The sequence below is a fragment of the Taurulus bubalis genome, assembly GCF_910589615.1.
Source record: "Taurulus bubalis genome assembly, chromosome: 13".
NCBI classification, from domain to species: Eukaryota; Metazoa; Chordata; class Actinopteri; order Perciformes; family Cottidae; genus Taurulus; species Taurulus bubalis.
This window is the reverse complement of record NC_136601.1, coordinates 3,515,989-3,538,761: the sequence shown is the minus strand read 5'-3', so window position 1 is coordinate 3,538,761 and position 22,773 is coordinate 3,515,989. Positions and strand designations below refer to the sequence as shown.

The 22,773-nt window shown below is 44.5% G+C and overlaps 1 protein-coding gene across 1 annotated transcript; it reads right to left on the bottom strand.

Moving 5' to 3' along the window:
- Positions 1–337: 337 nt before the first annotated feature.
- Positions 338–22,710, bottom strand: sec24b (SEC24 homolog B, COPII coat complex component; the record flags this gene model as incomplete). Its single annotated transcript, XM_079228219.1, has 24 exons — positions 338–1,240; positions 3,019–3,122; positions 3,497–3,589; positions 4,481–4,585; positions 4,784–4,921; positions 6,026–6,201; positions 7,276–7,386; positions 7,493–7,666; positions 7,757–7,915; positions 8,247–8,370; positions 8,954–9,160; positions 9,255–9,310; positions 9,802–9,920; positions 10,099–10,211; positions 10,495–10,604; positions 10,693–10,819; positions 12,747–12,849; positions 13,047–13,231; positions 13,903–14,069; positions 14,705–14,788; positions 19,234–19,368; positions 20,763–20,900; positions 21,370–22,059; positions 22,635–22,710. 24 exons carry the CDS (start codon positions 22,708–22,710, stop codon positions 1,129–1,131), a joined length of 3,606 nt encoding a protein of 1,201 aa, XP_079084345.1. The 3' UTR covers positions 338–1,128.
- Between the last annotated feature and the right edge of the window lie 63 nt (positions 22,711–22,773).

Genomic DNA, 22,773 nt, shown 5'->3' with positions numbered 1-22,773 from the left:
TCAGGTATTCTTCCTTCTAAAGTAAAACTCTTTAAATTCACGTGATTTATGGAGTCAAATCTTCTTCCTGGTCGAGGCCTGAAGCTGCTGTGACGCGAGTCATGAGATCCACGGAGGAGACGTAAACGTGTCTAAACATACCAGCGATTAGTCAGAGTCACATGACGCCTGAGAATCACGTTTCAAAGACGAAAAGGCAGAAAGACACGGAAACACGTTTTATAAAACACGCACTTTGTCCGTAAAAATCTGGTTATCTGGTAATGATAAATCTCTGACGTCGACACGAATCAATGCACAAGCTCTGTTTTTTGTTTTTTTATTTAATAAGCTGGTTCATAAATTATCGCACATAAAAGAATCTTTTTCAATAGTTACAAAGTGGAATAGCGACTTCATTTAGCGACCTGGAAAACATAAAAACAAAAACAAAAAAAATGGAACATTGAGGGGAGTTTGATCTCGACAACACAGCGGAGCAGAGAGGAGGAGCCAATAGGGGGAGGAGGGGGAGGAGAGGGGGAGGAGTCAACATCCAACCACTGTCGAGTTATATCCCCGCCGCAGACGGGCGCCGTCTGCGCTCAGACTAGCAGCGAACAAAACGGTGACATGCGTTTCGTATTTCATGCCGGAACAACAGAAGGAACGCTCGGTTCCGGTTCTCCAGTGTATTCAAACAGTCCTAAAAATAAAGCAGAAGGAGCGAGGAGGGGGGAATAAATTATAAAAGAACAATTAAAACTAAAATATTTAAAAAAAAAAAAAGACAGCACTAAGCTACACGTGAGGCTCACGGAAAACAAACCAAACTAAAAGACGTGATGAGGCGGCGTCTTCTCCTCGGGACGAGAAGCTAAACGGGGTCGACAGTGGTTGAGAGCCACATAATTAAATCTTGAAGTTATTATTTATTCTTTTTCTACAACTATCACCCTCCTCCCTCGTTTCTAGTGGTCAAATCCCGACCGGCCGATGAGCTCGCAGGGCGGTTCTGTTAGACGGGACCGTTCCTGACCCGCCTCGCCGAAACCGGTCCGGAGGAGCGGCGGGGTCCGGCATCTCTAACGCTAGCTTCTCTCTCTAGGGTTCTAGCGGCCAGAGCTTCTCTCTGGGCGGCGGCGCCTACTAGGACATCTGCTGCTGAATGTGCTCCAGGAACTCCGGGTAGGAATAAGGCCCCTCAGACCGATCCTCCACCAGGAACTGGAGGAACGACGCTTTGGCCGGAGAGTTGTCCCTGCAGGAGAGAGCGGAGGGGAGAGGAAGACGAGGGTTAGAGGAAGAGAAAGGCACTTTGTGTTCATATTTCATATGCAAAGAGAATAAAGCTTTAAAAGTAAGATACATTTCACATGAGAACTTTTCCCGGATCAAATTAAACTGACTGAAAAGTACAAACTGACAAAAAAAAAAGTTAAGCCAATATTTGTTGTTTGACAGTTTTGGCCGACAAACACGAACACATGGGGAGAAACATGAGGTTCAGGGTCTCAGTGAAAGACACTTTAACACGTGGAAGCAAAAAATAAAAAAAAATCTTTAGCACGATGCTCAAAAGGTATTGAGGTTCTATTGTTTTTCTTTGTTTTATTACTTTGATTCCTCAGTTATGAAACTCATTTAGAGCTGAAACTATTCATCGATTAGTTAAACAGAATAAGTAGATTAATGGGCAACTATTCAGAACTACACACACTATTCCATTAATAATTCATGTTTTTGTCAAAATGTCAAATATTCACTTTTCATAGGCGGCTAACGTGAGGATTTGATGCTTTTCTTTGTGATTTATGAGTAAACTGGAGATCTTTAGGGTTTCTTGATTGAAACCAGACATCTGAATACATAACTTGGGTTTGCAGGAAATCATTTTTAAAAAGGGCATTTGTCACTCAAATAACCAATTGAGAAAATAATCACTATTATGACGATAAAATCCTAGAAAACACCACAAAACCGATAATGAGGCATGAAGCTCAAACTCAATGTTTTTACATATTATTGTTATTTTACTATTTACTGTTATTGGAGGAAAACCTCTTGTTTCGGTAACTGCATCTCAAGAAATCTCCAACTTATCACATGTTTTTGTCATCTCTCAGAGTTACGCAAACTCTGACATCAGCTGTTCTCCACAACAACAACAACAACAACAACAACAACAGAGCGGTGTCAACGTGTGTTGGAGCAACACTGCAGTCCCACAGAGAGGAAACACACAACAAGGCTTCCCTCTGGAAGACTTGACCACCGCTGTTAATCAATGACCTCACTGCTGCTTACGACGAGGTTTCTTCTTCGACCGATCGCTGCTGGGAGAATAACTCCAGTGAAAACACCAAACTGGTCCCACCCTGTTTCCGTGTCTTTCCTGACGAATGACCTATAATAACCAATGAATAGATTTTCTGGTAATTGATTGACTAATCATTTCAGCATCAGTCTACATCCTGAGGAATGATCGCGCTCATGTGAGATTGTTCCAACTAGTTGGACCCAGATGGGCTGAAACCAGGCCGGAGACGACCGGTTTCAATACATCACCCCTACAGTTTTGGAGAATATCAGCTTACAACACAGGAGAAAGATTCACAGGCTGATCATGACCTCTGACCTCAACAGGCTGTGATCTCTGCTTTTGCAATTTAAATAGTGACATATTATTTTAGGTGGAGCAAAGAACAAAGTGAATATTGTTCGGCTGCTTCAAGTAAACAACCTGAAGGTGATTTATAGTTCCTCTTCCTTTAGGATAGGAATATATAAGCATTCTGCTTCTACCTTTACCTTTTCAGTCTTTCTTTTTTGTATAATATATTGTGGCTTCACTGATTGTATTGTATGTCATGATTGACTGAATAAAACACAAACTACTACTCAGAAGATTTTTTCTGTTACTGTAATTTGAGGTCAAATGTCGAAACATTTTCTCCGATCTTAAAACGGAATAAAAGCAAAAGCCTCAGAGCGTCTGCGTGTCAGAGGGATGTGCTCCAGATGTGCGGCAGCGCTCACTTCATGACCTGCAACGTGGAGCAGAACGATCGGTTGTCCTGCAGCCAGTCCAGGAACGCTCGCACCCTCTCGGACAGAATCGTCTCCAGCTCAGGAATGTGACTCTGGGATTCAGAGAGAGAGAAAGAGCCAAACACATCAGCTGCATTGTTTTCACGGCAGAGGGTGAACAGAAACACAACTGTGGTGTAAACTGCGGCGTGTCGACCCTTCTAGAAAGAAAGAAAACACACAACAAGCAGCATAAAGTGCTGACGGCTGCTGTTTGTCGTGGGTGTCACCGGCTGGTAATGACAGAGCTTTCTAGGGAGCTGCACAGTTAAAAAAAAAAAAAAAAAAAAAAAAGCTACAACAGCAAATCTGCTGTTTTGTTTTTGACAACACAGAGAAACGCAGCGTTGTTGTTATTGTGAGCGCTGAGTAAAAACAACACGACCGTTTCCCTGATCATAGTTCTTCTGGCGCGTTCGGTGCTGACCATGTTGGCGGGGATGGAGGCGTAGTCGGGGACGCCCAGCACGTCCTTGATGAACAGGTCGTCGCAGTTTTTGCCGATCCACAGATAAAACACCTGCACAGACGGAAACAGAGGATCAGGAAAAGAGCGTCTTATCTCCTGATAAACTAGTCAAAGTAAATAAAGTGACAAAACAAGTTGAAAAGGCTCAGAAATACACCCTTAGTGACAAACTGATGAATCGCTCACAGTAAGAAGCTGAATGAGGAATTGGGTCTTTGAGAAGCTGAATGAATAGTTTAAAAATAAATACCTGGCCCACAAAAATGGCAGATTGTATTTCAATTACTTCCCTCGCGTTACATCGATTTTTGTGAAGCAAACTTCTTTTCTCACCTGCATTCAAAGGTGAACGCAGAAGTGTTTGTGCAGTTTGCGTAGTACTGAGAATAAGAAAACTTTGATTATTCGACACGAGTTGCGTGATAGTTTGTAAACAAATGTTTTTTTTAAATAGTTGTTAAATCGCTGTCCTCATTTACTTCAGTTCACAAGACTTTCAGAGAGTTTTTTTAATTCTTCGTTCAAGGTGGAGGCATAAGAGAAAAAAATAGATAAAGAAACAGTTTTCTTAAGAATATGACACATCGGTACAAACGATCATATTGTGAGTGAAGTATTCCTTTAACATGACATTTCTTTCAATTTTTATACTTCAAATAACTACAATTACCGTCGAGGGATGAAACCATTTACTGTGATACTTTTAAATTCATGCGACACAAAAACAAATCTTTGAGCCGTCACTTAACCTCAAGGCCAAACTAACATTTGTCTTTAATTTACTTGAAGTAACTCCAGAGGTTCACAGTTATCTAAACTATTTAAAAGAAACAAGACAGATGTGGGTCAAAGGAAGAGAAAGAACAGACAAGTTAAAGGAAGAGAACATCGTCGTGACTTTGTGAGGAGCCACTGAATGAATGATAAACACTGAACGCTTACGTTGCCACAGTCCATGATGAAAGCTCCGTCTCGGCTCACCCTCTCAGCAGTCAGGTGGAGCAGGGGAGGCTGGGGAACCACCGTGTCGTTCAGATGGAGCGCCCCCTGCAGGCGAGACGCAAAAACAAGTTGGAGGACGCTCAAAGTTTGCTCCCTTTGAAAATAGCCTTTTAATTCCATGTTAACAAAGGTAAATCACCACGTATTGCATCAGAAGCTTAAAAAGTGACGTCACTAAAAGTTAAAAGTGCACTCCCGCACTTTGCACTTCTTCTAAACCGACCCATCTTGTCCGGGTCCTACCTGGTCCGAGATGTCGTCCAGCCGGTACAGGTCCGGATGAACCATCCGCATCAGCTGCTGCAGCGGTTGCGTCTTGAACTCGCACATGGCGAAGACCCGCTCGTCCAGCCGCGTGCTGGTGCCCGTCCGCAACGCTTTCTGGAGAGAAGAATGCATTTTCGTCTTAGTGTGCGTCTTGATCACCAATACATTTGGTTTTGTATTTTGCAGAGTTCTGTTTTTAAGCCTGATGTGGCTCCATGGTCTGATACTGCAGCTGATAATTGTCAGAGTTCAACTCTCATTTAACGTGCTGAAGACAGAGTTTTGATTAGATAGTTTAAAGGGATAGTTTTCAAGTGGGGTTGCATGAGGTACTTATCCATCGTGTTTTACCGACAGTGGATGTCGGCACACCCCCGTTTAGAAGAAACAGACCAGAGTGCTGCTATAGACGGGGACAGCAGAAAAACAGGTCTATGCTCTCTTTAAAAACACCGGCCTCCTTTGACAAAAACAGCAATTTTGCCACGCAGAACGCAGCACTAAACCTGTGTTTAAACTGTTTTTGCCGTTGGCGTTCGGTGGCTTTGACGAGTACATAGATGGATACAAAGGCTTGTGTTCCCCGTTCGTAAATGTCTATGTGACGGCAAGATAAAGCTTGAAAATATTCTAAATATAGAGTCCACTTGAGCTGAGATTGATTATTTTTTTAAGTGTTCTAAATACGTTCCACAGCAGACGATTACTTTGCTCCCGTCCGTTTCTCCGAACTAAGTGCATCCACTGTCGGTAATAAACGGACTGATAAGCACCTCATACGGCTCCACTTCAAAACATTCAAACTATCTTTTTAAGTGCTTATAAGTACCACCTGAATATCTTTACATTGTAATGACGGTGAACAGATCTGATGACGCTGAATTGTTTACAATCTGTAATTTTATTTAGGTCATACTTATTAAACACTGTACCATGAATTGTATTTTAATTGCTCAGGGTGTATCCTGACGTAGTCAGACCTTGAGGACTATTAGTCTCAGATGACTCAAAGAGCTGAAAGTGGACACACCCTGGATGTATGAATGAACAAGTCCTGGGTGGATGAGTACAGTAATTGACCATCATACTTCAGGGTGTGTGACCTTGATGCGGAGGAGGATCACTGGGCGTTGACGTGGAATGTGTGACGGCTTCGTAAGCGTGTCCGCGGCCCGTGATAAACCTGTGTGGACGAAGTGTTTGCGCAGACGGACGCACCTGTTTGAGCAGAGCGAGGATGTACGCGGGGAAGAGGCGCATGGAGGCCGGGACGATGAGGCCGGACTGCTGCATGTTGCACACGTTGTTCTTGTAGGCGCTCATCAGGTCCACCACCGCGTTCGTCAGGGCATCGCGAGCGTCCGTCAGGCTGGACGTTATCGAGCGGTCGATGGCTGGGAGGCGAGCGTGGAGGTTGGTTAGTTACAACGTGCATTTCTGGAGGGGGGAGAAGCTGTGGAGTGCCTGCAGCTCACGCTGAGGACATGAACTGCACATATTTATACGTTTAAGAGAAATGTTCTCTTCTACTGATTCTCTATTGTTGTCATTTTTGCCCCTGTAATGTTTTTTTACATGTTGAGATGTCTGAAGAGGTCGGGAGATTTTGAGCAAGAAATTACAACAGTAAAGAGTCGTTTTTCCAACTTAAGATTCAGTGCATTTAGTCTTCCAATAACAGCTCAACTTAATTTTCTAGAGACAGACGGTAAACACAACCAAAACAGGCGTTTAAAAAAAAAAAAAAAAAAAAAGGTGCAGTGTGTAGGATTTGGCACCATCTAGTTGTGAGAGAACTAAGGCCCCATTGAGAGGGAGTCGTAAGAGTAGGGCAGGTCATCTGGAGACGAGCAGAGCCACAGCGTAGTAGGAAGTGAGTGCTGAAGCAAGAGAGGGAGGGCGGCAGCGAAGGTGTGAGCGGTGATGATTTTCCAGTGACTGTACAGTTGAATTTGCCGTTTCTGCAGAAATAAATGCTGCAGTTCCTCAAGACCAACGGGAGTTTCCCTTTTTGTCTTGGTAACATAATTAAACCTGTTCCTCTCTGTGCATCTCAGAAACCGGGTCCCCCTCTGTCATGGGGGATCTTTGAATCCCTTAAATGCACCTCGAGGAGCGAGGAGGCTTCAAGTGGCGTAAAGTATAAATTCCGCAACCGACGTCGCTGACGCTATGGAACCAAGGATGTATCATGAGGCAGCTTCGGGCTCCTCCGTCCTCTCCCTCTATCCCTCTCTCACGTCCTTGCTGGGAGGAGCTAGGACGCGAGGAAGAAGCACGAGTGAAGGAAGCGAGGAGACAACTTGGCGTAATGAAACGCACCGGTCGTCTCCTTCCTACAGACACTCCCTTCCCTTCCAGCTCCCTCACTCGGTCAATCAGCTTATACGTCCCAACTTAAAAAGTATTCCTAGTAGTCCTAGTATTTAAAAAGGATCGTGACCGCTGTTGGTTTATGCGACACTCACCCATGTCGGCGAGCAGACAAGTGATGGCCTGAACGTCGGCTCCGGCGTACACGTCACTCAGCTGGCTGACCACCGGCAGACACAGAGTATGGACCCGGATTCGCCTTTTTCCTGCCGGGACAGACGGAGAACCATCAGATGCAGTAATACTAATCGTGTTTGGCATCATCGACAAGTTGCTGCTGCTGGAGCAGGCGAGGTGTTAAGGGTTGTGCACCTTTACTGGAGGTGTAGAGCAGAGCGGCCTGGAAGCAGGCCAGAGACGAGTCTGCCAGAGAGTCGTCGATAGACATCTGGACAGCGAAGGCGGAGTCCGGGTTCACGTTGGCCAGGGACAGCAGGTCGGTGGAGCGCACAAAGAAGTTGCCGTGGAACGTGTGGATGGATAAACCTGAGGGCAGTGTAGAGAAGACATTTGTAGAGGAGACACTTGGAAACAGGTTGTCTGTGTGAGTCTGCCTGACTGCGGGGACCCGGGTACCTTTAGTGCATCGTATCCTCATGACCGCCTCGAAGCCGATCTTCCTCGTTAGGTAGCGCTCCAGATCTTTCTGGAACTTCTCTAGTTGAGTTGGGTTCTGGATGTGATGGAAGGAGGGGTAGTAGAAGATGCTGCCTGCCGAATACTTGGAGATACATGCTGAAGAAGAGGAGAGAAGTATTAACGACATACTCATTAGGATGGATAAGAGGATAATGCCGCAGGTGTTTTAATGCTTTTTGTGCCATTGTGCTGGACCTCCATTAGGGCTGTAACAAATGTTATGAATGAAGCTTTCACCTTTCAGGCACACGGTCATCATTTGATACTCAAAAGATGGATTTCAGGTCAAATTTTTGAACGATTAAACAGTCCAGTAATTGCTGAGATATTTCACTTTGAACCAAAGTGATGGGGAAGACAGACAAACAACCTTTTTGGGGGCGAAAGAGATGGACATTGAGGTTGAAATGTTGAGGAGTATTCTCACATAGTGAAGCGAGGTCAGTGTACTGGGAGCTGAGCAGGAAAAGGTCCACCCCAATCTGTTGGCCTGAGCAGTCCAGAGCGAGTTTCTTATAGAAGTCTGTGGCGGGGCCGAGGTGCTGAACTCCCTGGAAAGAAAGAAGAAGATGCAACCGATTAGAAGAATAAATCCTCTCGTTCTGTGTTCTGCTGCTAGATACACTATTGTCCACTAAATGATGCATTATGTGCAGAGGATATTTTCTAATATTCTTTTATTTGTTTTCACCCTAAAATTCTCCTGAAAGCACAGAAGCCAACTAACAAAACAAAAGCACATCTGTTCTTCGCTCACTATTGATGGAACTTCTTGGCAGTTTATTGAGATCGAGTAGAAAACAGATGATTAAAGTCAATAAATCACAGTCCCGGGATGACAAAAACACAGATTTGAGCTCAGCATGCTCCTCCATCTGAAACTGAACCGATGACGTTGTGGCTGGTAATTAAAGTGAGTTGTGGCAGGAATATAAATGCAACACAGCAGCACTGAGCATGCCAGGAGAATGAGTATGAATCCACACACTTGCTATATTTCATCCGTCATATGTGAAGGCTTCATAAATCACAGCGAACACTTCAAGGTCTCGTTGCATAGTCGGGGAAAAAAGTTTCCTGGCAAAAATGGCAAAAGAAAACTGCTCACAAAAAACAAAACCCTCTCGTTCGTACCTTAGTGCTCGAGCGCTGGTTGGGGTCTTCCCTCGACTGCAGCGACCCGGCGCCGAGCGTCGGCAGCTGGGTCTGGAACACGGTGATGCGCCCCCCGGTGGGCGACATGAGCTTGAAGGCGGCTTGCAGCGCCGGGCCGAGAGCGCTGTGGGTCTCCTTGCTCTCGCTGAACATGCCGGGCAGAGACGTCAGCAGGTCCTTCACCAGCTGGACGAAGGAAGGAAAAGAGGAAAGAAAAGAGTGTCAACAAAGTGCGATTGCAGCGGTTTATTGAGTAAATAAATAACTAGAAGGGTTGTACCTCTTTGCTTTCCTTCAGGTTCACCATCAGACTGTCATGAGACGGTATGAAGATGTCTGAAAACAACAAAACAGACATTTAGATCACAGAAAGATTCATGGTGATTTTTTATTAAGACCATAAGCATTACAGTGGTGTATTATTTCAAAGAATTGGATAAAGTCTAGCTTCAAATATGTAATTAATCTGTTATTTAACTTAGTCCGCAATAAACTTTCTTTTAAAATAAAACAATCAGCCTCTATTCATGCCCTGAAAACTTGCTTGACTGTATGTGAGCCTATATATATATATATATATATATATATATATATCTCTTATATACCTTAAAATTAAATCAGAGAAAAAGAAGACTTTCATACCGAGATAAAGATCAGATGTAAAAATGTGCAGTACTAAAATGTTGACTCTTTCCTGGTCTTACACCTTGTTTATTCCTGGATACGCTTCAAAATAAACCTTTGCCTTTTTTATTTTAGACACTGCTGCCACCAACAACAAGAGGATAAAATAAACAATCGAGCCCGGTTTCAGAGCGCAGACGTACCATCTATGTCCGACACCACCAGCATCTGCGGCTGGGACAAACCCTCCTGGAGGTTGTAGAAGTGGATCGTGTTGTCGAAGGTGAGGAAGCCCACCCTGATGCGCGTGTCGCCCGGCAACCTGAAGCACATACCAACCCTTTGTCAGAGAAAACTTTTCCTGAGTATTACCTCTGACAGCTGTTCATAACCGTGTGTTTATACAATACAAATAAATACAAATATAAAGATGGTCCGCAAAAGCAAACTAACTCATAAGGAAGCCACATTTACTGCATTGCATCATCGACAGCACTCACTTGTCCAGGTTGTCCATAAGCGATTCACAGAAGTACTTTAGGTAACCTGCTTCCACGGCATTGTGAGACACATCGAGAACAAACAGGTAGGCCGCTGGCTGAGGGGGCCGCAACTGAACACACAAAAACACACACACACAAAACACACGTTAGTGTCGAATTGGAAGTCTGTCAGAGTTCATTTTTACTGCAGTCACGTGTCAGTTTGTTTTTCCCTTTTCTCTTTGAAATCAAACTTCATAAAAGCAGAAACATCTTTGCCTCCAGATGTTGTGGCAGAGGAAAGACTGCCCTCTAGTGGCCCGACAACCACACTGAGCTAACGGTCACAACGCAGCGAGAGCAGCCATCGAGTTTGTGGACAGAAGAGCCGTCTGAGCCGGAACGTCGGCTTACCATGTAGTCCGAGGAGGCGATGAACTCCACGGTGGCGTTTTGGACCTCTGGTCTCTTGTGGGGCTCGCCGTACGACCGGGTGACCGGGTTGTACATGAACTCATCTGGAACTGAACGAGAAGGAAAGAAAAGAGGTTTTGACGCAGAATGATCGCAGGACTCGGGACATTAACGAGTCTGTCCAGGCTGCGCTCGTACCGTCGTTGACCCGATAGCAGAGGTTGCACTTCCACCTGCGCTGGTCGAGGAAGGTGACAAACGGGTTGATGTAGGTGCGACAGGAGCGACAGCGCACTATCGTGTTCGACGTGATCACCGGTAACTGCTGCAGAGAGAGGGAGAGGGAGAGGAAAGACACGAGAACAAAAAAAAACAAAAAAAAGAGTAAATACTGGAAAAGTACAAGTGTCTTTTTAAGGGAAGTCTCAATCACAACCGTTCCCCAACACTGCTCTCTGTATTCATGACTGAAGAGAAGCTTTGTCTCCGGTCTCTTCTGTTTTTGATGAACGTCCTCTCAAAAACTTCCCCTGCTCATGTAGCAGCGTTGCCTGAGAATTTTCCAAATTGTTTTCTTCCTGAGAACAGGCCACTTATTGAACACTGAGGGGTGTGAGGGTGTCCAGCGCAGGTTATGAGGTGGTAGTAAACAAAGCGCAAAAAGCATATTCACAGACATTTCTATTCTGAATAAATAGTCAGCGGTGTAGAGGAGAACCAAATGATCAAAAGCACGGAGTTGTGGAGTGTGAAATTGGCAAGTGGTGAAGCGTGAGTGTGAAACCTGCATCAACAGCCATCGACTACGAGTGTGAACTTGCACTTAGACGGCTGACAAAAGAAGCGCTGAAGTCCACCGGAGATGCACTTGGTTGTTAATCGGTTTTACTGTGTCGAGGCTAAAAACACATTTTATTCAATGAGTCTCTTGTAACTTAAAATATCTTGGACCAACTCACTTTTTTCCCCAGCAATCGCTGCTGCTCAAGTGAACAAAACTTCCACAACTTGTCTCACGTGGTATCCGTCGTCCCTGTTCCCCGTCACTTCGTACCCTCCGACACCACATCAGCTAACACCCCTATAAATACACACCTATCTTCCTGCACCACCACCTCCTCCTCATCATCATCATCCTCGTCCTCCTCCTGTCTGTCCCACTGTCACTGCAGCTGCTCGTCTCACAGAGCTCCACAACAGACTCATAACCGGTCGTCACGAGAGAGAGAAAGACTGCCAAGTTTTATGGAAGAGATGCTGCAGAGAAGACGCATTTTTGAAAGCCGACCAGGAAGTTAGCGGCGCGCTGGTTCCCTCGACAAAAAGCCAATGGGATGATTTTTTTACTTGATTTTTGCAGAAAATAAACGCCTTGGCAAAGAAAGGTTTACATGTTTTGCTCAGCAGTGAACAAAGGAACACCCCTTTTATGATTTATTTAAGCAATCAGCAGAAGTAAAGAGCTAACGTTGGGCTATGAAGGAACTCCACTACGGTCACGTGACTTCACGTCTCCACCGCTAAGCTAAAGGAAGACTAGTGTCTGGTTTTAACACGATTATTTATTCATTTTTCCTGACTCCTGTTCAGCACTTTGTGACCTTTTGGTCTGTGAAAAGTGCAATGTAAATAAACCTTACTTACTAACTAACTAACTAGTGAGGACGTTAAGTCGTCACCTTTAGACTTTAAGACCTAACTGATCTTTTGCCGTTGAAAATCAGTGAATAGATATTACACATTTATCTTTAGAGGTTTATCCTTTGTCACTATATGAGTAAAAAGAATGCATGACAAAAAGTAAACTGTATAAACTGTGTAAACACAGGGTTTGCATGGCTCACGTAACATAACACAATAAAACATTGTCTAAAATCGTGCTATAAGTAGCCAATAAATCTCTATGAGAGCAAAAGCACAGAGGCAACATTGAAATGATGAGTCTCTCTCTCAGTGGGACACGTAAATTATTCCAAATTCAGGGGCATTTACAGAGGAATTTTATGCCATAAAACAAAACGTCAAAACTCTTAAAACGTGTGAGGACCACAGTCCTCATTTCACGTATCAAACCAAAATCACATTTACTTTGAGAAGAGGGAACCAGAAGTATAAACATGTGGACTCAGCCTTGAGCACTCCACATATGTAAAGAAGTAATCGGTTATTGAAATATGATTTAAGTCATAATGGAGAACGAGGAACTAAGGGGTTTTCTGCAACTTTTAGGGGGTTCAGAAATCAAATAATACCTGTAGGTCTCTGAAGGGGTGGAGGAGGAGGCCCAGAGGAAGCCTGGCCTTGGTGAGTAAAGCCTGGGTCTGAGGAATGCTGGTCAGGGTACACCTGAAGGACCTGATCCGCAGAAACACACACGAGAGAGAAAACTAGTTAGATAACACACACACACACACAGATTAGACAATGACAGAGTGAGAGTTTCATAGTAAGTAAGAAAGAGAGATCGCCAACAAAGTCTTTCAATTAACAGAGATGTGAAATATCAGCAGAAACACCGATATTTATAGTTAAGCCTCCTTCGCTTTACTTACTGAGGACTACAGTTGACCTTCTTGAGGTCGGGGCTGAGGTTGGGCTCGGGGGCTTCCAGGGGTCTGGGCGGCAGCAGGTTCCTCTCCTGCAGCAGGTTGACCGGCCTCAGGGCCTGCACCTCCAGCTCAGGGACCCCGCTCAGGCCCCCAAGGGCCGCGGACAGCTGGGACATGTTTGGGAACGGCTGCAGAGGAGGGGAGGGAAGGAGGAGACATACTTTGTTTTTTACTCTTGTGATGAATCAGGACTGGAGTGTCAATACAGCAAGAACACAACAGCTGCTGCAAGAGAGGATGACAAATGAAACTAGGAGCCTGAGTTGTAGCCAAATTGCAACACGTGTCGAAACTTTGTCATCAGTTACTGAAAGATGAAGCGGTTTGTTCCTGTGGTGTGTGAAACAAAACAGTAACGCTCTCTGGTCCAGACAGAGAAACAAAACTCACTGGAAAGCCAAGAAGGCTGCAGCTTCAGCTGCCTTTCACACAAACAAAAATACACATTACAGCGGCTTTAAAGTACTCTTTGGGTTTGTCGACAAGGTTTGAGCTGAAACTAATTAAAGTACCGCGACAAACTCATCATGAACTTATTAAATGTTTATTTATTCTACGGCTACATGCAGTTTAGTATCTCATGGGCAGTGATTACGCTGTTACTCAGTTTAAGACGTCTCCATCTCTTTCACTCAAACTTAAGTCTGGCCCAGAAAGGCTCTGGAGGAAACAGATGTTCATAGAAGCAACAACAGACCTCTGAGACGGCAAAAACAAAGAGAGAACTGAAACCAGGCTGGGAAAAAAATTATTTTCTTGCAAATAATAAATATGAATCCCTTTAGAAGCGTTTTTTTACCTGGGAGTACTGCGGGTAGCTTTGCTGGCCGTACGGGTGGCGGGACGGGGACGAGTCGGTGAGGGGGGCCGGTGGTCCCTGATGGTAGGCCGGCGGCATGCCGGGGTAACCATAGTTACCGTAGGGCGCGACCTGGTTGGTCATGTGGTTGGAGGGCGGCATGGAATCTGGACGAGAGAGAGGTCAGCTTTTAAAGACATCCGAAGCTCGTTTGGAAGACGGGTGCGAAGGTTAGCGTAGCATTTGGAGTGCATTTTGGAGAGAAAAAAAAAATAAAAAAAATAAATAATATATATATATAACTACATATGTGTGTGTGTGTGTGTGTGTGTGTGTGTGTGTGTGTGTCATTTCCGTCACAGGCTTTTACATAAATTGAGGTGCATCTCATCGTTCTTTCACTGCAGAAGAATATATCACCTCTCTCGTATCTCTTTTACTAGTTGAGTTTGCGCCAACATGTTTATAGATAGATAGATAGAAGGAATGAATGAAAAATACTCCATATATACACACACACACACAACAAAACTTAATTTAGGAAATTAAACAAGAAAGAAAGTGCAAACATGCATTTTATTTGGAGGTTGGGAAATGTTTGGTTATTTATAACTAATCTGCTGTGTTTTTCTGCCCCCGTGTGCATCTACAATGACGGCTGCACCAGGAACTTAATTGAAATCTTATAATAGAGTTGGAGAAAGGAAGGACTTTTGGGAATAAAACTTTATGAAAATCGCACAGACGAGCGCGGTCAGCAGTTTAGCGATGCGACATATTTGTTGCGGTGCGTTTGTGATACCTGGATAGCTGCCTCCTTCCAGGTTATCGTAGCTGTTGGGCACCGGAGAGGCACTGCCAGTACTGGAAGAGGAAGTGTCACCACCTGAGAGCAACAGAGGGACACAGAGAGAATTAAACACGGAAATAAAGTGTTTAAGAGGACCGGAGGAGTGAAGAATGAAATTCCTTTGGGAACAACACGACAGAACAAAGTGCGACTAAAGAAGCAAAACTAAAAAAGGAAGACAAACGAGCAAAAACAAAGACCTGAGAAAAATAAAAGGACAACAACTGTGAATCAATAAAAACAAAAGAGGATAATAATGAAATAAGAGGAGAAAAAAGGAAACATTAAAAGGGAGTGAAGAGTAGTTATATTTTATTTTTGTTTATGAAGCGTGTTTGGACTCCTTCGGGCCTCAGACGGATGAAAACATGAAAAGATGCACTTAAGCCTCGAACAAGCAAACAGGCCTCTGAGGATGGAAAACACGGCGGATAGAAACACGAGAGCAGAAGATTACAACGGTGATGCGACGGCTACAGAAAGACCACGAGGTCACTGCTATCATCTTAAATACAGGTTTGTATCGACCGGTGGAGGTAATACTCTGACTATGTAGAAGTAAATCACACAGTCACACTTAAAAACAGCCAAACTTTCCCTTTAAAGTTAATCCTTGATCACATTTTAAACTGGAGTTGTACATTTTAGTGTGATAGAATTAAATTGAGAGTAAAACTGATGTTTAAATGGAATGTCTCTTTGTTTTAAGATGGGTTTAACCAATATTTAATCAATCTTAAAACTGGATCCTTGTCGTCTCATTAATCCAGAGCCACTTTTCCCAGAGGCTTAAGAAACAAAATGCAAGCTAGCACAGCGCAGAATAATATCATTTATAATCCGCCACATGGACGGACACATCGGATCAGTAGCAATCAAGCAAATTAGATTATTAATAAAGGCACTTAATCACACGTTTGATGTGATTAATAAAACGAACATATGAACGGTCAAACTGACGCACGCTTTACATTTACTACGTTTCTCATGTTTAACAGCAAGAAGCTCACTTCTTCCACACATGGACCTTCTTATGGAACAACCTGGACATTATTCATGCAAAAAAAAAAAAAGGTTGTTTATAACCGTGGACGTGGAGCAGCAAGTAGTAGTTTATGTTGGAGTTTGTTTACATCCATTTGAATGCGTGTTGTGTTTAGAAACCAAGTTTTTTTCCTTTCAAGTGCGATCCTCGACATGCATGACTTTAATGTTGATGTTTTAGGAGGAAGGAATATTTGTTTGGTTTTAAGCAATGTTAGTGAATATTAAACATAACTATTTATTTACAAGGAAACTCCACAGTGTACCAATACATTTGTGACAGTTGATGTCATACATTTCCCAGAATGCCTAACAAATCAGAGGGGTAACGTAGGCAGGAAACTGAAGAGTTGTGATTTATTAGTGGATCGAACTCAATGCCCAACAGGTCTTGCAGATGGGGCAACACACAGTGCATGTTTTTTTGTCTGTTTTTTGGGCCTGATCTGATGTGAGGTCCTGGGACAGGCACATTTGTAATTTGGGATTATACAAAAATAAACTGAATTGAATAAAGTGCATGTTTGAAGCACGCTCTGGCTCTCTGCGCGCAAAGTCTCGTGGACGCGTTGCATTGTGGGTGTAATGACGTTTATAACTCTCATGTCCGATAACGAATCGTGTTTTCAAGAAGGATTACAAGAGTAGAATATTTGAATGAACATGTTAATCCATGTGGGCCGACAAGAGGGACAGCAACCCGAGACACGCCGGGCCCTCTGGCAGGCAGCTCATTGGACGGGGAGGGATCCAATTATCTCAGACTAAATCGGACCAGTAGACCACTGGATTATCTGCTCTGGAGGGGGAGGAGGAAGAGACCAGCTTAACCCTCCTCCTCCTCCTCCTCCTCCTCCTCCTCCTCCTCCTCCTCCTCCTCCTCCTCCTCCTCCTCCTCCTCCTCCTCCTCCTCCTCCTCCTCCTCCTCCTCCTCCTCCTCCTCCTCCTCCTCCTCCTCCTCCTCCTCCTCCTCCTCCTCCTCCTCCTCCTCCTCCTCCTCCTCCTCCTCCTCCTCCTCCTCCTCCTCCTCCTCCTCCTCCTCCTCGAGCTAGCCAGGTGTCATGAGTGTAATTAAAGCTTCCTTTCCGAAGCGTTCCTCACAAGTGTCACTGATCTGATCATCTACAGCCACCGATAACAGAGAAGAAGAAAAGTCTCTAGATATCTCTCCGGACTGAAAACTGTGACCAGAAGCAACACGTGCGTTGTGTGTGCGTTGTGTGTGTGTGTGTGTGTGTGTTTTGTCACTCGAGGAGACTCATTGTTTTTGGCTCGAGTGACTCAGCAGGTTAAGACTGCAGCGAGATTACAATGAGGCCGCTCGAGTATTTGTTACCAGTGTAGTTTCTTCATTATTGCTGATTAACTTTGTTATTCTGTTTGTAAATCAAACATGGGAAGAAGAAGAATTGTACATATTAGAAATTCCCCCAAAAAGGTTTTTGAACTTTTAATTTTGTTGTGGTGTTATTAACCTCATAATAGCATCACATTGTATTATTATTTTTACCCAATTCTGCTGTCCAAAAACAGACAACAAAAATGTGATAAAAAAAACAAACAATTGAATTATTGTTTTGTTTTCCACATTTGAAGAGTAATGCATAACACATGACATAAAGCATGACTGCGGCTACAATACAGACTGATGAATGCATGAAGCTAAAAACAAGCGCCTCTTTTCATTAGGAGGAGTAAATGGCAGCCGGCTGTGCCGCCGCGCGCCCTCATGGGGAGCCGGAGAGTCGGCAAACATGTAGAGAGAGCCTTCAGCCGCCGGCCGGGGAGAGGCTGCATTTAAAAACGCACTAAACTCTGATGACACAACTCCTGAGGGAGAGTCATCAGCAGAACACCCGAGTGGTGCAACACACACACACACACACACACACACACACACACACACACACACACACACACACACACACACACAAGTCTGAGCTCAGGAGAATACGCTGTTGTTTGTGCCCGATATTTCAGTAAAAAAAAAAACTTCACCGCACACATAAGAGATATTTTAAGTGCAGCCTCAACGATTGTAAGCAAGTTATGCAACGTCAACATATCGACACTTTAAGGGCTGCAGCTAACGTCTATTCAACCCTCTTTAAATTTGAAAACCACTGTTGAGTTTTCTAATTTCCGACAGACCTTGAACGCCTCCATCAGGACAAGCAACCCAATGTCAGCTTGAAATAGTGATATTTCATCAGAACCCTTTTAATATACATATTTCTGGTGTATTTTAACATTTCATTGCTACGTTCTGTGCTCCTGGAGCCGTGAAGGTTTCGGGTGAGACCAACAGTCACGGGACAAAATCTCTGTTAAACTTCAGATGAACTGCAGGCTGTGTTTACACGACGCAGAGGACAGGAGAGCGTGTAAAAATGTAAATACTTCAACATGTACAGCATGTGGAGTCCCCCTTTTCCAATAATGGTAACACTGTCATGTATATAGATTTCATGGTTTCATGTTTCCACCACCAATCATGTCAAAGAAATTCAACTTTAGCGTTTTTAAGCTAAATTCAGTTTTTTCATATCAGGTAATATAACTGTTGTACTGCAAAAACTATATTTTTTGAGTTCTCCCTACTTAGTCATGATTGTATTGCTTCCATAAAAAGGTGTGACAAGCCTGAAGCTGCTTGGGGTTCAGATGAAATGAGTAATTAGTCTGTCAAATGTCAGAAAATAAAGAGAAATACTTATCACAACATTCAAATTGCGAGCTTTTTCCCCCCAAGCAAAGGTCAAACCCCAAAGATATTCAATGTACAATACAACAACAATTAAGAAAAGCAGAAAATTCACAATTAAGACAAGCAGAAACTACCAGAATTAGAGATCAACTGAAGCACTGTTGTGTAGAAATGTAAAGAAAGACAAAATTATGGGTGTGAGCACATGAATGTTAAAGAGAGAGATGCACCGGCCGGTCGTCAGTCTCATTCAAAATTGAGAAATACTTATCATTCTTTGATTTTAAAAAAGGACAAAATATTTTAAATGCACTTCCACATGCAAATAAACAGAGCTGCTTTCACATTCCTGCTAATGGTGAAACCTTTGCATCAAATAAGACTTTAAATCGGGTTCTTCTTCCCCTAAAGTCAGTGCATTTTCATTTTGCCCGTAGAATATATAGCATTTTCTTCTCTGGGCTGTAGCTGCAACTTTTGGGAACGCTGTTCTAGGAGAAACTAAGTTATGTAATGAACATACTATTGATTTTAAATTGTCCACAAAAGAAAAGTGACAACAAATGTTGTGTCTGCCGTCAGTCATAGCTCTCAGGAGGAACGAAAAATCGGAATCAGCCAAGAAATTTGCAACCGGTGCATCTCTAGTTTAGGAAACAGCGGAATGGGTTTATGGGATGGAGACAGTGGTAATGCATCGGTTTATGGGTAGGTAAAAGCTAAAGCAGACCTGCTTCCTCATCCTCCTCCTCCTCATCATCCTCATCATCCTCAGAGCTGCATGACGAGGGCGCTGCGGCCGGGCCTGAGGTGGCGGCAGATGCAGAGCTAGCTCTGCTATTAGCAACATATCCGTACTGCATGCCTGTTGGAAGAAGGGGTGGAGAGGCACACGAGAAAACCGTCAAGGCCGGGTGATCGATGGCAGAGAGGCGGAGACCAGATGACCAGATGAGTGTTAAAGTCTGCGCTGAAGCAACAAACAAACTTTATCCATTGACTGATCAAAACTGACAACAAAAAAGGAAAGTTCACGCTAAAATTAAATACATATTTTTTCCTCTCCTAGTAGTGAAATTCATCAAATGCGAGTAGCCGAGTGAGGAGGTAACGGGCGTAGAGATTTCTCGCCTTGCAGAAGGAAGTGCGCATGAAAATAGTTCCTGCACGAATCTGCTGACAACGAGGTCTACGGATTCTCTTGAGTAACCGGGTCATGATTTCTGGGAAAAGAGAGATTGTCGTTGAGTTTTTTTCCTTTTTTAATGCATGTATTTATTTTGGCACTTTGAGCACCACAAGCCAACGGCCACATAGAAGGCAGTCATTTCTGCAGCTGAAGCAACTCACACCAAAACGATCTAGATTGATACATAGAATGACAGGTAAGAGGAAAATATGTAGTGGTAATTTTGTGGTGCACTGTCCCTTTAAGAGCAATACGGACAATCTGTGCTTACATGCATCGGAGTCACAGACCCTCCAGAAAAATAGTTTGAGATTCTTCAAATTTTCTGCCGATGGGAGAAGGCAAACTTGTTCTGCAGCAAGCCGGGCTGCTTAACATCAATTCTTTCTCCAAGTGAAACCAACAACATTTTAGAGGCCGCCTGAAAAGTCCACGCAAATAAAAGTAACAACTTAAACCTCACATGAACACAGAATTAGGTGCAAAGCAGGCATGGATTAGCCGGCAGTGGAAAAAGTCTGAGTCACGAACAACATAAACCAGCAACTGGCTGGGAAGTTCTAACCTGAAACCCTCACATTTGTATAAATACTCGTTCCTGCACATTTGAAAGCGTGTGTGTTTGTGTTTGGAAATGTACCAGGCTGCAGCACACACAGATATGAATATGTAAACCATTTACCCACACACACACACTTGCACACACTTGCACTGTAAGTTTAGAGCAGGAGTTCAAACATTTATATTCAAAGGCTCGTGGAAGAGTTTGCACCAGAAATGACAAAATCCAGAGCACAGCCAAACCGAGCGCTGTCATTCGACCCTCTAACGACTTTTTGTTCAAACACCAACGCCAAGCAGGTTAGAAAACGTTTAAAGGTTTTCACTTTGATGCAAATTTCAAACTAAATTCAAACGAAAAGGACACCTGCTGAAACTACCAATGCACAGATGAGGTTTTCCTCCTGCAAGCAGGAAACGGTTTCATGTTGAGCTCTAAAGAGAGGCAACATTCCTTAGGTTCAAAAATGTATTTTTTGTGAATGTGTTAAGGTAAAAATGGGTGTTACCTTGGTGGTGGCCCGGCGAGGAATGGACTGAAGTGGAGGGGGTCCCTGAGGGCGGGTGTTCTGCGTCGCTGGGAACGACCCCGCCGTAGGAGTCGTAGCTCAGAGGAGCCGGGTGGCTTTGGTCATAGTGTTGGTGGCCTGTGGTTCGGAAAAAGCAACACAAAAAAAAACGCACACAAAGATGAAAATAGTGAGACATTTCAAACAGGAGAATGGCGGTCTGCGTAAACAAAGCTCTGACTCCTGAATACGAAACACTCCGTACTTCAACTGCTGTTTGTAGTTCTTCTATTTCCTAACAGCCGTCAATCAACATTTTTTTTAGTCTGATACAAACAGAGTTTTTTTGGAGTCGTGACACAAATACAAATGTAAAAACTGGTGACGCCTTTTAGCCCGGCCTACGTAAGTGTGAAAAAGTACACGACTAAGACACTGTAGTTCTGTAGATCATTTGAAAGTTTAAGAGACACATACACCTGGAAGTAAACTAGTCGACCGATACCATTAAACAGCTAGTCTGCATGCTTCTGCAATCACAAAATGTACATAGTGCTTTCCACTAACACTGGAGTTTTAAGCAATGTTTCCTTCCAGCCCCACGTACCCGTGCCTCCTTGACCATTGACGGTCGGCGCCAGCTGACTTGGAGGAGCCGCGCTGTACCCGGGCTGCACTGCTGCTGTGGAGGCTGGCCGGGAGGTGCTGTACTGATGTAGCGGGGCACCCATCTGGGTGGGCATGACTCTGTGCGCGGTGGTGCTCTGGGAGGAACTCAGGGTGCCAAACTGGCTACTTCCTGGCGCAGACGGGTACGAAACGATCGGGTAGGCGGGAGCTCCGGGACCGACAGCCGGCGCGGGCACCAAACTGGGCTGCTGTTGAGACTGCTGTGCTGGAGGAGCGTGGTACGACTGCGGCCCATAGTAGGATCCCGGAGGGGCATACGGCGGCGGATGCTGCTGCTGCTGCTGCTGCTGCTGTTGTTGGCTGTAGTGGGCATTTGATGGTGGTGGTGCTGAAGAAGGGAGAGTGGCGTACGTCTGAGAAGGAGAAGCAGAGCTTGGGGAAGCACTGTATGGGGAGGGTGCTACATGATGCTGGGAGAGGGGGTGCTGCTGCTGCTGCTGCTGATGGTGGTTGCTCCGGTAGTAGTTAGCACTGTGGGCACTGTTCATGATGGGTGCTTTGCTGGGAACAGGATCGGGGTGGGCAGGGATGGTGGGGTAGCTCTGTTGTTGAGGTGCTCCATAGCAGCCTGTGGGTGGATGCATGGATTGGTACGTCTGTGCTGGACCTGAAGAGAGGGCGGAGGGGTGGTCACGTACACGTACTTAGGGTCAAAACGTATATATTCTCCTGAGAGCGCACAAATGAACAGCTTCATTAGCAGCTGAGAGGGTTAATACCGGCTAGCTCTCAACTGATAAAAAGGCACCACAACCATCAACAAAAAATCAATAAAAACGAAATTAAATGCTTGATACTTTTCATCGACTGGTTGTTTATCAGACCCACAACGCAAAGTGGAAATTGTGACGTGACACCGCTATTGTCTAGCTAGCATTTATAACAGCTACCGTTGTACTTTAGCTTTCAAGCTAGCTAGCTAGCTAACTAACGACTAGCATTACCCGAAAGCCTCGGTTTCACCGGACTTCTGACGTCATCCCGGTTTATCTTTAAGGCTATTTCTCTGATTGATGCCAGAGAACAGTTGTACCGAATAATACAATACGAACAATAATAATAAATAAAGCAGCGCGACAGACTATATGCTAGGCAGAGGGGTTATAAAGCACGCGGAACGCTCGCGAGCTGGCTAACCAACCGCCAACCGTCAGCCGCTAGTCGTCAACCGTCAGCCGTTACCGTTCCGGTGGGGGGCCGCCGGGTTCTGTCCGTAGCCGACGGAGCTGTTGAGGTTCGTGTAACCCGGCGCAGACATCGCTCGGTCCCTCCCGTCCTCACGCCCACGGACTAACGGGTGGGTAAACTACTCATGTCCCCC